This window comes from Geospiza fortis, unplaced genomic scaffold, assembly GCF_000277835.1.
Source record: "Geospiza fortis unplaced genomic scaffold, GeoFor_1.0 scaffold383, whole genome shotgun sequence".
Lineage (NCBI taxonomy): Eukaryota > Metazoa > Chordata > Aves > Passeriformes > Thraupidae > Geospiza > Geospiza fortis.
In genome coordinates, this window is record NW_005054484.1 from 309,198 (window position 1) to 322,662 (window position 13,465).

Consider the following 13,465-nt stretch of genomic DNA (forward strand, 5'->3'; position numbering starts at 1 on the left):
GGATCGTGGCCCCGCAGCTGATCGTGCGGCCGCCGCCGCAGACCACCATCCAGCTGCCGCCCGGCTTCACCATCCCGCCCGGTAAGTGCCGCGCTGCGCTCCCGCCGCTCGCTCTCACCTTCTGCTCTTGCCGAGGGCTCTCCTTCCACCCAAAGCTGTCATGTCCCCGCTGCTCGGCGTGCTGGAAACCGAAGAAGAGGCACCTGTCTGAGGGCACCGTCTGACGAAGCGGCTGCCGCTAATTAGGGTGTAACTGGTACGGCTAATGCAGGGTAATTGCAGCTGCTGCTGGGGAGTTACTGGTTTTGTCCTGGGGAGAGCGGCGGTCACGGTGAGTTACCCTGTGATGGTGTAGTTGGGCAGCGGATAAAAAGCCGGAGAGCTGGAGTGGAGCCTAAGGATAACTTTATATCTGTTTTAAAGGACTTCTGCTTTACACTTGATAGTCTTGAAAAGTTTTTCTTCTTGAATGAATGGTTTCTGCTGTGAACCGTGTGTTAAATGTGTGTAATCTAAAATTTATAATTTCAGTAACTGTGATAATGTCATTGTTGTGTGAGGGTAGTCTTCACATCACCAGATTTTATTTCCAACTCTGAAGCAATCATGTCCTCCTTGTACTCCTCTAAGTTTCTTAACTTTAATTACTAAAAATTTAAGTTCAGCAAGGTTGCTAGCTAACCAAGCCAGCATCCCTTCATCCTCATGATTCTTACTCTTAACCTGTTATTGTTCCATGTGAAGGGTACTGTGGTCCCCTTACTTAGATTTTCATATTGCAAAACTTGGGTATCTTCATGTCTTCTTGATTTAGCAGCTGATTTAGCATTTAAGCTAATTCTTTTATTTCCTGTTAACATAAATAGCACGTTAAGATGTGGACCTCTTGATGTAGTCTGAAAAAGCAGAGTTCTTCCAACTTATTTATTGAAATATTTGATACTTATAAGCTAAGTAGAGCAGCAATGTTATGATGTAGTTGTTTGCCTCTGAGTGGACTTTTAGTAGTTGTGTATTTGGCCCTAGTTTATGAAAAATCCTCCAGAATCTGCTGCTCCAAACATACAAAACTTGGTGGTTTTGTGAAGACCCAACTAACTCGAAACAGATAAGTTGCTGTCCAGACTGTGTGCCCTTAGCCTTTGCCTCCCTTTGTTAATCTGCTGAAGATTTCTCTATGCAGATGGTAACTGTGCATTGTAACTTTGCACAGTTTCTGAAGTTCATTGTGTCAATACTTTGTTACTTTCAAACAGAAGAGGGAAAACTGAGCCTTGGAAACAGTCTGATCCAGGATTTAAGAAATGTTAAGGAAATAATACACCAGAAAGTTTTAATTCGAATTTGTTTTATTACAAGATAGTTGGAAATCCATTAAATTTGCATAAACATGAAGATAGTATATTCTAAAAGGAAATTTTCAGAAAATACAGCGTTATTTTTGAGTTTTTAACTTGTGGATAATTTATAATTAATCTGAAACTCCCGTATAGCAAACTTCTATTTAAACAGAAATTTGGATTCAGTTTTTGAGAACAGGTTATTTTAGCATATAATGCTCCTAAGTTGTGCATTTCATCTTTATGTGACTGACAGGGAGGTAAAATTAATCTCATAATTTAACTGGCTTCTAACTTGCACCAGCTGCTCAGTAACAGGAATTTGTAGTCCTCCAACCTGAATTAAAATATAATGTTAACACATGAGCATTTATTCATTTATAGTAGTAATCGTGTCTGCAAATTTGATGGAGGCTGTGGGGCACGTGTTTCGATTCATTTGTCATTTCCACTCAGTTTTTCTCTATTCAGAATTAGGTTTAGAAAATGGGAAGATAAATTAAGAACACACCTGTGATTCGGTGTAATGCAAGTAGAACATGTGCTTTTTAATGTGTGGAAGGTATTATCCTATGAGGATTTTTATATAAGGCTCACAGTCATGATCACAGAAGTGATAACCCGTTTGGCCAGTTGGCATATTCGGGTGTCCAGATGGTTTAGGAATGGCATATACCAAATACATCAGCTGCTTGCAGGATTTTCTGCAACTATAAACTGTGAAGCTTGGTGCATAAATGGCTAATGGACCTTAAAAGTTACCTTTCAGATGAGTTTTTAATGAGTTTCTTTCAACTTCCTATTTAAATTACTCTTGGCTTTGAGAGAGAGTTATTATTATTATGGCTTTTGGATGTGGTCCTTGCTGTAGCTCTGTATGCCTGTTACCTTAAACTTGATTTCCACGAGTATTTAGTTTATAGTGGCAGAAATTTGCCTTCTGTTTGTGTTTGTAGCAGGAAAGGTTGGCTGGGAGCACCCAGCTCTGTGAGTGAGGGCTTTTATGTGTGCTGCAGTTCTCTCACGTGTTCATCCCACAATTGGGATTTGCTTTTTCCATGTCAGACTGAAAGATTTTCTTGCTGTAGGGCTCTGAAATCTGTTATAAGAGTGTTTGAATTTCTTTATCCTCAGGGTATTGTACAAACTGTGTCCTTTTAGCAAGATGTTGTAACTGGGAAGTTAACAATTAAAACTAGGCTTAAGCTGTTACCTTTAGAATTGGATATAAGATTTACCTTCTTCATTTTCCTTTGAAAAGTTAAAAAAGTATATGAAGCAATTTGCACATAGAGGTAGGTTGTAGAAACAGTGTCTACTGACCCTGTTATCAGCAGACTGAAAGTGACTTCGTAGGTTTTTAGTTTTTGGTTCTCTAGTAGTTGGACAAGATGTTTTTTTGTTTATTTGACCTGTTGTTTCCTATGTAGGTTAAATTATTAAAATGTACTCTGGAACTAACTTGGAAATTCTTTTTAACAGTCTGTCTGGAGAACTGCTTCTTAGTTCTGAGAGAACTATGAGAAGAACATTACGTGCTTTGCAGTGACCTTGAATGTGTGAAACTCCAGCATCCATAGACCAACTTAGCCATTGTCTCCCTTTTTCTGACCTGCTGACTCCAAAACTTTGGGCACAGCTTGATGGCAATGGCTCTGTTGTGTAGAAGGCCTCTATTTGTGAGGTGTTTTTACAAGAAAATAATCTGAAAAAATTATCATGTACTTCTAGAAAGTATTAGAAAACACTTGCCAATTTTCTAACGTTTCTGCCCTTTGTGGTTGTGTGCTGAGGAGTTGTGTTGGTTCTCTGGGCCTGGCAGTATTTGCTGTTGGTGTTTAAACCAAGGTAGTGAGTGCCTCCCAAAGTGGTGATGCTGGGTACCAAATGGATTAATCTGCTCATGCTCAGGGTTAAGTAAATCTCAGATGTTGTATACTCAGAAATGTGACTGGCCAGTGTTTGCATGTCTCCTAAGCTGTGGTTTAGTAAAGCTCTTGGATCTTTCTCCAAGTCTTATTCTTCCAGATACCAGAAATTTTAACATTATTTGTGGTATCTGGAAGAATAAGACTTGTAGAAAGTCTTGGTGCCTGGTCTGCATGTACTCAGTTGTGTTCCCAGCAGCTGCCTTGTCCTTCGAGTTTATTTTTAATGAGTATTTATTTCTAATTTTATTCTCCTGACCCTGACTAGACTGCGAGAAATCACTGTCCCCCAAACACTCCAGTGGCTGCTTTTTCCATCACTGCTTTCCATAAACTGCAGTTGTTTAAATTCCAAACTGAATTGGGTCTGCTAGTGGGGGCTCCCTTTCTTCTTTGAGATCAAATCTCGTGTTACACGAGAATCAAAAAGAGATGCACTCCAGGGAATGCTGTACAGTGCCACAGGTGCCCTTTGCTGTGCATTCTGTGGTCAGATGGTTGTGTCTGTGTTCTCCCTGCTCTCACCTGCTGTGCAGTGACTGTTCCTTGTGCCCCCAGGGATGGTCCTGGTGCGCACGGACGCCGGGCAGCTCGTGATGGTGCCCCAGCAGGCTCTGGCCCAGGCTCAGATGCAGGCCCAGGTGCAGACACAGGGACAGGGTCCTGCCAACATGTCACCCAGGCTTTCTGTGCCCACTACTGGCCCCGTTTTTCGCCTGTCAACAGCTCAGGTATGTCTGGCTTGATTTACCTTTGGTGCATTATGTCTTACACATTATTACCTCATATGTTTCTGCAACTGTGCTTTCCTCCCCTTTTTGTTGTGAAAACAGGAAATACTTATTCAAATGCTGTTTATTTTATGAGGCCTAGGATTTTTTTCTTAATTTAAGGAAAAAATCTGCTTTAGAGAGTCTCTTAAAGATCTGTTCAGACTGAGAGATGATTGGAGGCTGCAAATCTCAGTCTTAGTCTGGACTGTCTGTCACTGGTTTAATAAGTGTCCCTTGCTGCTCTGAATCAGAGGCACGGTGATATCCCAGCATGCTGAATCCCAGGATAGCTAATTTCACTGGACATTAGAAAAGAGAAAGCCAATCACATTCTATCCAAGGATTTGCAATAAATTTAAAATAACTTTTAAAATATATTTTATTTAAAAGAAAGATTTGATTCTTCTAATTTGCTTCTGGCTGTGATCTGTCTACACTGAAAGTTTATCCTGTGTTGTGAGTACATTTCCCTTTTTCTAGGGATTGATAGGATAGAGTGCTTTCCTGTCTCAAACTCATTAGTGGAATGTGCTGATTTGAGCTTGGAGCTAATTTATTTTCTGGGGTGGATGTGGGGTGGTCTTGTGTTTGTTTGGTTTTGGTGTTTTGTTTTTGTGTGGGTTATTTTTTAAATTTCTTTGAAGGCTGCATTGGTTTAAAAGTTTGTAGAGAGGCAATTTAGCCTGGGGCCATTTAGGGCTAGAACTGAGCTGCTTTACTAAAATTTGGAGACAAACATCTTTGGATCTTAGTACAGGGCTGCTGTGCCACAGCAATAAGAGGCAGAGTTTAAGGTGGTTTTGCCTAAGGTGTGTGTTTGCAGAAGAGATAGGTAATTCTGTGTGGAAAAATGAAAAAGGTGCCTTTACAACTTTTTAGTTTTTGTAGAAGTTGCTTAAAATAAGTTTAGCAGATATTTCCCAATATTTATCATTTCATTACTTTCCCTTTATATGCTTTATGTATCACACCATATAAAAGATTTTAAAGTTTAATTCAAAACTGAAAACAATAATAAACATTTCAGATGAGAAGTAAACTGGAATAAATTTGGAGAATTGGAAATAGAAACACGAGGCAATCTATTAACCACAGAGTAGCAAATTAGACTGTAAGTTTTAGAAGTGAGTGTGCCTAGGAAGAGTGTAGCTCAGGGTCAGGAAAGACATAAATGAAAGCCTGGAAACACTTGGGAAAACTTTATGCTCTCAAAAGAGAGCTAAATGCAGTATTGGATGAAATTTGTTAAAGAACTCTTTGCAGAAAAGGCAGCCATGCAATGTTTAGATTTGTGGTATCTGGAAGAATAAGACTTGTAGAAACCTGCAAAGAGAAATGTATTCCAGGAAAAATAAACAGAGATAAGCCTGTGTTTGTTGACAGATTTTTTTTAACTAGTTTGATGACAACAAAATTGCAGCCAATTCCTGAATTTGTACATCTGTCTTTGGTTGTTGGGGCCTTTCTTTGCAAAGAAGTGCAGTCACTTCTTTGGTAATTACTACAAGCAGATGTTGCAGCAATGGCTCCTGAGACAAGTGCATGGTGTAAATGCAGAACAGGTGTGTGGTGGGACTGTACCACAAATGGGACCCAAGTCTGTTAGTTTTAGCTGTTTTTGTTCTATACTCTTAGTTTTTATGTGGCCAATATTAATTAATAGTGAATTAAAATTCACCATGGAAGCATTCATAACAGATATTAACAAATTGTTTGTAATTTGAAGATTTCTGAGGAATAATCTTTACTGCACTTGGAAGGAAATGTGCAGAAATGTAGATCCCCTGCTTGGCTCTGGGCTCACTCTGGGGTTTGGATCCCAAAGTCAGCAGCCTTAAGAGGAGTGCAAAGAAAATGTAGATCACATTGATCTCAGGCAGCTGTTCTCTGCTTGTATGAAGCAGTTAATGTTGCAGAAGGGATATAATCCTACTTGATGGATTTCCATTGAAATAAACCCATGAGGATAGGATGTTCAGGTGTTTGCAGAGTCAGCTGGAATCTGGAGGGGTTCAGGTATTAGAAAGTTGAGTTTGTTTTGTGCAGGGTTCTGCCCAGGTGAATGAACACCCACTGCACTGTAGGTGTTCCTTTGCAGTACCTGCTGCTGACACACTGGCTCAGAACACAGGAAGCCAGCAAGGCCTTAGGAATGATCAATATCTTGAAAAATTCAAAAGTTGGATTATTTTAGTGTAGGGGGATTAGAATACTGATATTGTAGCTCGTCAGGATTCATTTCCTTTGAAAATCTTAGTGGTAACTGCCCAAACTGTACTGCATCATTTCTGTATTTGTTGTAATTAACAGGGTTAAGAAATAATTAATATTACCCTTGGGAAATTTACATTGAATTTCCCTGACTCTGCATTTGATCTTCAGAGTCTTATGCTTATGTTTTATATATGTTTGACCTTAGAGTGTTCTTTAAAAATTGTGGTCGACAGCCTCTTAAAACAAGATGGTAAAGATGTAAATTCTAAAGGTATATCTAATCAGAACTAGACATGAGACTTCTTTTTTGATTAGGTGGATGGTTTTAAACCAGAGACTGTTCATTGGTTTTCCAGATGAAATGTTCAATGATAAATATTATGCTAAGGTTTTAAAAATGTCAGTTATTTGTTTAAGTAGTCATTATAATGAGTTGATTCAGAGATCAACTTCTAAAATAAAGGAAATTTTGTGTACTGAAAAATAATTTTTTCAGGGAGTTTTAATTAAGCTGTTTTCTTCCAGGATTTCTTTCTGGTGGTCAGAAAGCTGAATTCAGCGAATTAAAATTTCTAGAAGAAGTTTAAAATTAATAAAAAATAATGTGCTAGGTTTTTATGTGTATAGAGTATGAATGTTCGAGGGTCAATGGTGTCCACTGTGACTGAAACACAGGAAAATTCTGGTGCCATTAGCTCAAGACAGACAGAATATAAACATTATTTGCCTGAATCCTGTAAAGTGTTTTGTGAGATGGATGACCATGCCAGGCTATGGAGTTTTAACCTTTCTTTCTTATATTAGTGGTATGGTTGGTATTTTACTGTATAGAGCTCAACTTAATTACTATATCTTTATTCAAATATTTTCAGATAGCTTTATTTGGATTAAAATGCAGAATGCTTACATTTGTAGAGCTTAGCATTGTATTTTTAGTCACTGAGTTTGCATTTTACCCTTCTTTTACCTACGTAGAAAGTCAGCAGGGGAGGAAACTTGCAGTTTGTCTTAAGGATTCTGGGAAATAATATCTTATGAAGAATGTATCAGAAAAAGACATGGCCTTCATACTTTATGGGTATTAGGGTCACTGGTCTGCAGATTGTCCTAATTTTTAGCCTGTATCAGGTGTCACAAGTTGCTCAGCTAAGTGATTGTTTTCAGTGTTCATTTGTTTATACACTTTAAATAATTATTGTGGTGAAAAGTCTGTTGTGAGCTATACAGCTAGATGTAAAATACAGGATAGTAAATGCCAAAGAAATTGTAAAAGCTGGCAGTTACTTTTGGCAACTCATTAAGAAGTGTTGAGAGTGATAACTGGAGAACATCATAAAATGTGTTTGGAATTACTTTTTTTAAAACTAGAAGGAGTGTCTGAAAAACTCCCAAGTGTTCATCTAAATTTGAAAGTTCTTTGGTTCTCTCCCCTTGACAACTGTGTAATTTTTCCACTCTCAGAAAAGGAGGGGAAAATAAGGCAATGTTTTAAGTGTTCTGAAATAAGATCAACTTGGCCAATACATGCAGAGCTGTTCAGGTTCTAAACCCCTTCTGCAGCCTGGGTACTACTGTAAGATTTTTCTTTCCATCCCCTGGGCTGTCATTTGCTCACAGGTATTTTGGAGGAGAATGAACCAGGTTTTCCGTGAAAATTCCTCTAACTTCAGCAGCTGGGCTGGTATCCAGGACAGTATGTGAGGAAGGAGCCACCTTTCGCTGGGAACAGTGGAAGCTGCTGAGACAAGGAAGGTGTAATGTGTGTCCTGAGGAATTGGTGTAAGGGCTGAAGTAAAGGCTTTCCTTAAAGACAGTGGCTCTTTCCTTGCCTGTTCTGTTGTTGAAGGTTCAGAAATTAGATGTTTGTATACAGTAGTACTTACCCCTGTGGGGAACTGATAGAGCCACCCCTCTTCCCTTCCCAAGTTTAAAAGGAGGTGAGTTTGGATTGAAGTGCCAAAGACAAGAGTTCAGGAAGACTGAGATCCGTAACTCCTGTTGTTCCCACCTTGCTGTGTCCTGTGGGTGTGTTCCAGTCCTGCCATGATGAATGCTTCAGCTGGGCACTCAAGGCACACTATGGAGTGGCACAGCACACTTAAATCTCATGTTTCTTATTCTTTGATTGCTTGGATTTGCTATTTAAGTTGTGTGACTTCTGCTGTTTATAGTATCTTTGTGTTGTGTTTTGCAGCTTTCAGGAGTAGAGGCAGATGTAGAGCTTGGGTACACTTTTGTGTTAGATTCTTGGGAGAAGAGAGGCAAATCCATTTTGAAAGGAAGACTTGGGTTCTTCTTAACTCTTAGGTGGGATAATCTTTGATTAGACATTTAATTATGCTCCTCATAAATGCTGCTGTGTAAAGCATGAATGAAATCTGATTGTTTCCATTCTTAGTGGGATTCTGGAAAACTGGAAAACAAGCACAGGCCTTGTGGGGAGGGTCTCAGCTGGGTTAATGTGAGGCTGAGCTGGGAGCTGCTGGGGTTGGACATGTGTCCCAGGAGGATGGATGGATGGATGGATGGATGGGTGATGGATGGACAGATGGAGGATGGATGGATGGATGGATGGATGGATGGATGGATGGATGGATGGGTGATGGATGGACAGACGGACGGACAGACAGACGGATGGACGGACAGACGGATGGATGGATGGATGGATGAGGGAGTATGGATGGGTGATGGACGGATGGATGGACAGACGGACAGACAGACGGATGGATGGACAGACGGACGGACAGATGGATGGATGGACAGACAGACGGAGGATGGATGGATGGATGGATGGATGGATGGATGGATGGATGAGGGAGTATGGATGGGTGATGGATGGACAGACAGATGGAGGATGGATGGATGGACGGACGGACGGATGGATGCATGGATCCTGGCAGTAACAACAGTGCAGACAGCAGTAACTGCGAGATGTATTCTTACATTCTTACAATGTTCCTGGTTTCTTTAAAATATTCAAGAAAAACATGAGTATGTGCAATTGTACCAAATAACGTCTTTAATTTAGTTCAAACTGTAAGATTGCATAGGATTGTAATGGGAATGTTAATGGTTGGACTCCCTGACCTTTGAGACCTTTTCCAACCTAAATGAATCTACAATTCTGTGATATTAAATACTCTTAGCTGCAGTTTTTCTCCAGTGTTTTATTTTGTTTAGAGAAAAATTGCAAAATACTCAGGTATATTAAAAGTATTTTTCATATCAGTGCAGTTACAAGAGGCTTGTTTGGTTTTTTTAAATTGGTATCTCAGGGTTTACATGGAAATAGTTGGTCTTCCCTGAGTATTATAATAATCTTTGGATGCATTAAAAAGTGCAAGTTTGTTGTACTGTGCAAGTGATAATGTGCATCTTTTGAAAAACATGCTCTGGATGCTTTTGACTTAGCTGTGCATATTTTTTTAATTTAACTGTTTTTTTTCTTTGTGGTTTTAGTTTCCTTTTACTTTCTGGTTGACATTAATTCTAGCTGAATATTAATAATTTTTTAATGTTGCCAAAATTTAATCAGCTTTAGAATATTAGCTAAGGTACAGAATTTTTAGGAAACAAGTCATAATTGGTTGGAACTTAAATTGATCTTAGACGAATTCTGCTCTGGATTCTTGCACTATGAGCAGCTCAAACAGTATGGGTTTGCTTGCTCTACTGTGTTCTTCAGAGATAATAAATAAATTCAGAAGTCTTCTAAAACTGGCTATTAGATGGCATTAAATTTTTCCCTCCATATCTTGTTTTGAATTTTAGACTTGTGAAATTGTGAAAAATAGGGAGGTGCTGCCATCTAGTTTTCCTTTGCTGTGTTTCTTTTGTTTATCTGCATTTTTCATTTGTACACTTCATGGCTTTTCATGCCTTTGATGTGTTTTTTTTACTGGCTTTCATTATCTTAATACCCAGGTGAGCTTACATTCATAACCAAATAGCAGAAGTTGCTTATTTCAAATTATTTTAAATTGCAATTATTTTATGTTAGTGGCAAAATTAAAGTGCTGCTGTAAACTAAGAATATAAAGTGAATATCATACAGGAAAGACCAATGTTGGCCTGGCCCACAGTATTTTATTTTGGAATATCTGTTATTGGAACTTCAGAGCAGGTGAAAGAGAGTATATTGGCGTTTTCATGGGACTGCTGCTGAAAATGGATTTGGCTTCAGAGTTTATGAATGTTTTTGTTTCAAGTTTGATTCAAAATGTGTTTTTCATTACTAAGTTTTTGTATATTTTTAGTGATCAGAAAAGGCAGTTATGTGTGAAGTTTGATGGTTTAGTGGTTTTTTTTTGTTGTCTAAACAGCTTGATATATATTTTTAAGAAAATGACAGTTTTTCTAGCTTTCTTTTTTCTTGCTTTAGGCATTTTTCTAACTTCTACTCTTTGAATTGGAATTTTATATAATGAACTTTACTGTTGTGTTTTCTGTGTTTTGATACTCACTTTCTGTTAAGTTTTACTTTGCCATCTGTTTTTAAAATGAGGAAAAAAACAGTTTTTTGAGGGTGTGCCAGGCAGTGCATCCCCTGCTCTGGCTGTGCCTTGTTTTTGTGCCTTGTGGAACGTGCCCTGAGCAGCAGCAGCAGCTCAGGCTGTGCCTTCCCTTGGTGCTGAGGGCACTCTGAGCGTGCCTGATGGTTCCCAAGCTGGTGTCCTTGCTAAATCAGAGCCTTGCAAATCTGAGATTGATCAGGTCAAACACTCATACCTGGGTTTTGAGCACTGTTTATATTTTTATGGCAACTTTGGTATTTTTTTCTCACTTACTTATTATTATTGACTCTTGTTTTTCTTTCTGTTTTCACATTCTTTCTGCTTTTCCAACAAATGCTTGTTTTATTCTTTGCAGAAATTTTAAGCAGACAGATAAATCTTTGTAGTTGCTAAGTTGCCATTATCATCAGATAAACTATTCCATACTATTTCTTTTGTAGTGATGGTTTTTGGGCTTCTTTGTGGTGTTCTGGAGAATACATTTGTGGTAGTAGGGCAGGTCAGAGAGAGTAAGAAATGTGTGGTCCTTACTGTGCTTTAACCACAAAACTATTTTCCTTCTTTTCCTTCACAATGAGCGATTCTTTTCTGTATTAAGCAGACAATAGGTTTTCAGTACTTACAAATGATACTGTTTACATTTTTGTAGCATTGACACAACTCTAAAACTTAGAAAGCACTCAAAGTTAGTAAGGCTGTAATTTAAACATGCAAAGATAAGCAAGTGCTATAAAGGAGGTTCCTGAGCACTGTCACAGTGGCTGCCATGTGCACATGCATGACCATATACTACTGTTATTTTTAATTTCTTAATTTCTGTCCAGTGTGTAGGCTGGACAGTCCTAATTAATGAAGATTTATATAACATTTTTTCCTCTGTGCAGTGGGTTGCTTCAGGCTTACTTGTTGTCCCTCTCTGCAGTGGGAATTAATAACCAAGCAGGTTTTTCTGTGAAGCTTATCCCTGTAACAACTTTCTCAACAATGCAGTTAAGGGGATTACTAGCCTCCTTTTGTGAGTAGGAAATGGAGCCTAATTGTCTCTATTTTAAATATGGAATGAGAAATGCTGGTTAATTTATTGTGTTCAGTTGCAGCCATGGCCACTCCTGGTTGCAAACTCCATGCTTCAAGTTGGGCACTCATAAATACATTGATTTAATACATAACAGTATTGATTACAGTGGATTATCTCTATTTGCAGGCAGCACTAAGAACTAGAGGCAGGAGTGGAATCCAACTGAAGTGACAAAATTCAGCTGGTTTTTATTCACCAGATATTTTGGATGAACCCTAGTGATTGTAGGAGGACCAGCCACTTCACCTGAGCACAGAAAGTGCTTTGATGAGTATTTGCTTCAGCAGTAGGGGTTCTGGACTTAGAACCCCTGGTTTCTGGGGGTTTTCTCTTGTGGCCCCAGACTCCTCTGCCTGTCCTGTGTAATTGCTGCCAGTGTTTTCCTGCCCTGTTATCCCAAAGGGACACTGTGCATGTGGGGAACAGAGCAGCTTCTCTCTGCTTTGGGTTCTGATGCTCCACTCAGTGACACTGTGGTGGCAGTGAAGGTTCTGCCTCTGCTGTTAGAGAAGCTGTTTCCAGTAATTTTCTGTAATTGTGCAAATATTAGGCTTTTAAAGGGATAATACTTTGGGTCAATTTTGCTGTATTTCTACTAGGCTGAAAAAAAATCAAATCTGATAAAAAAATTCCTCTGCATCTGCCACTGAAGTGGCTGTTCATGTGAACTGGAACCAGGCTTTCATTTATGCCTTTCCTGACTCTGAGCTACAGTCTTCCTAGCTGAGAGGCAGTCAGTCAGCTTGTGGAGCTTCTCCATGAACTCTTCAGAAGTTTCAGTCTCAGGAAGCAGAGTTTGCTGATGGGGAACATTTAATGGATTAATAGCAGTTCAGGCTACAGCCATGCCTGGAGGAAAGGTTATATGTGTTAGTTACTGAAAAATTATGTGCTAATTGACCCTGGCTGGACACCAGGTGCCCACCAGAGCCTCTCCATCCCTGCCCTTCTCAGCTGTACAAGGAGAGAAAATGTAAGGAAAGTTTTGGGAGTCAGGATAGAGATCCCTCACCAGTTACTGACACAGCGAAACAGGCTGGACTAGGGGAATTAATTCATTACCAATCAAATCAGAGTTGGATTATATGAGAAATAAAAACTCAATCTTTAAACAGCTTCTCCTCAGCCCTCCTTCCTGGGTTTAACTTTACTCGCAGCTCTCTCCACCTCTGCCCCGAGTGGTGCAGGGGGATGGGGAATGGGGGCTGTGCTCAGCTCATCCCAGGCTGTCTCTGCTGCTCCTTCCTCCTCAGGGGAAGGGCTCCTCACATCTCCTGTGCTCCAGTGTGGGGTGCCTCCCACAGGGGACAGTGAGCTCCTTGAGCTTCTGCAGGCTGAGAGCTTCCCATGGGCTGCAGTCCTTCAGGAGCTGCTCCAGCCTGGTCCTTTCCATGGGTGCAGTCAGTGCTTCAGGAGCTGCTCCAGCCTGGTCCTTTCCATGGGTGCAGTCAGTGCTTCAGGAGCTGCTCCAGCCTGGTCCTTTCCATGGGTGCAGTCAGTGCTTCAGGAGCTGCTCCAGCCTGGTCCTTTCCATGGGTGCAGTCAGTGCTTCAGGAGCTGCTCCAGCCTGGTCCCTTCCTCGTGATCACGAGCTGGGGAAGCTTCTGGCAGTTTCTTA

General features: G+C 39.9%; 1 protein-coding gene across 1 annotated transcript in view; it reads left to right on the plus strand.

Moving 5' to 3' along the window:
• Positions 1–2: 2 nt before the first annotated feature.
• LOC106631996 (transcription initiation factor TFIID subunit 4-like) overlaps positions 3–13,465 on the plus strand; it is a gene marked incomplete at its 5' end in the record, with an annotated part of 149,635 nt that continues 136,172 nt past the window's right edge. Inside the window, 2 exons of the mRNA XM_031063187.1 lie at positions 3–81; positions 3,827–3,999. Of these exons, the coding sequence (XP_030919047.1) occupies positions 3–81; positions 3,827–3,999 (252 nt within the window). The remainder of the gene's footprint in view (positions 82–3,826; positions 4,000–13,465) is intronic.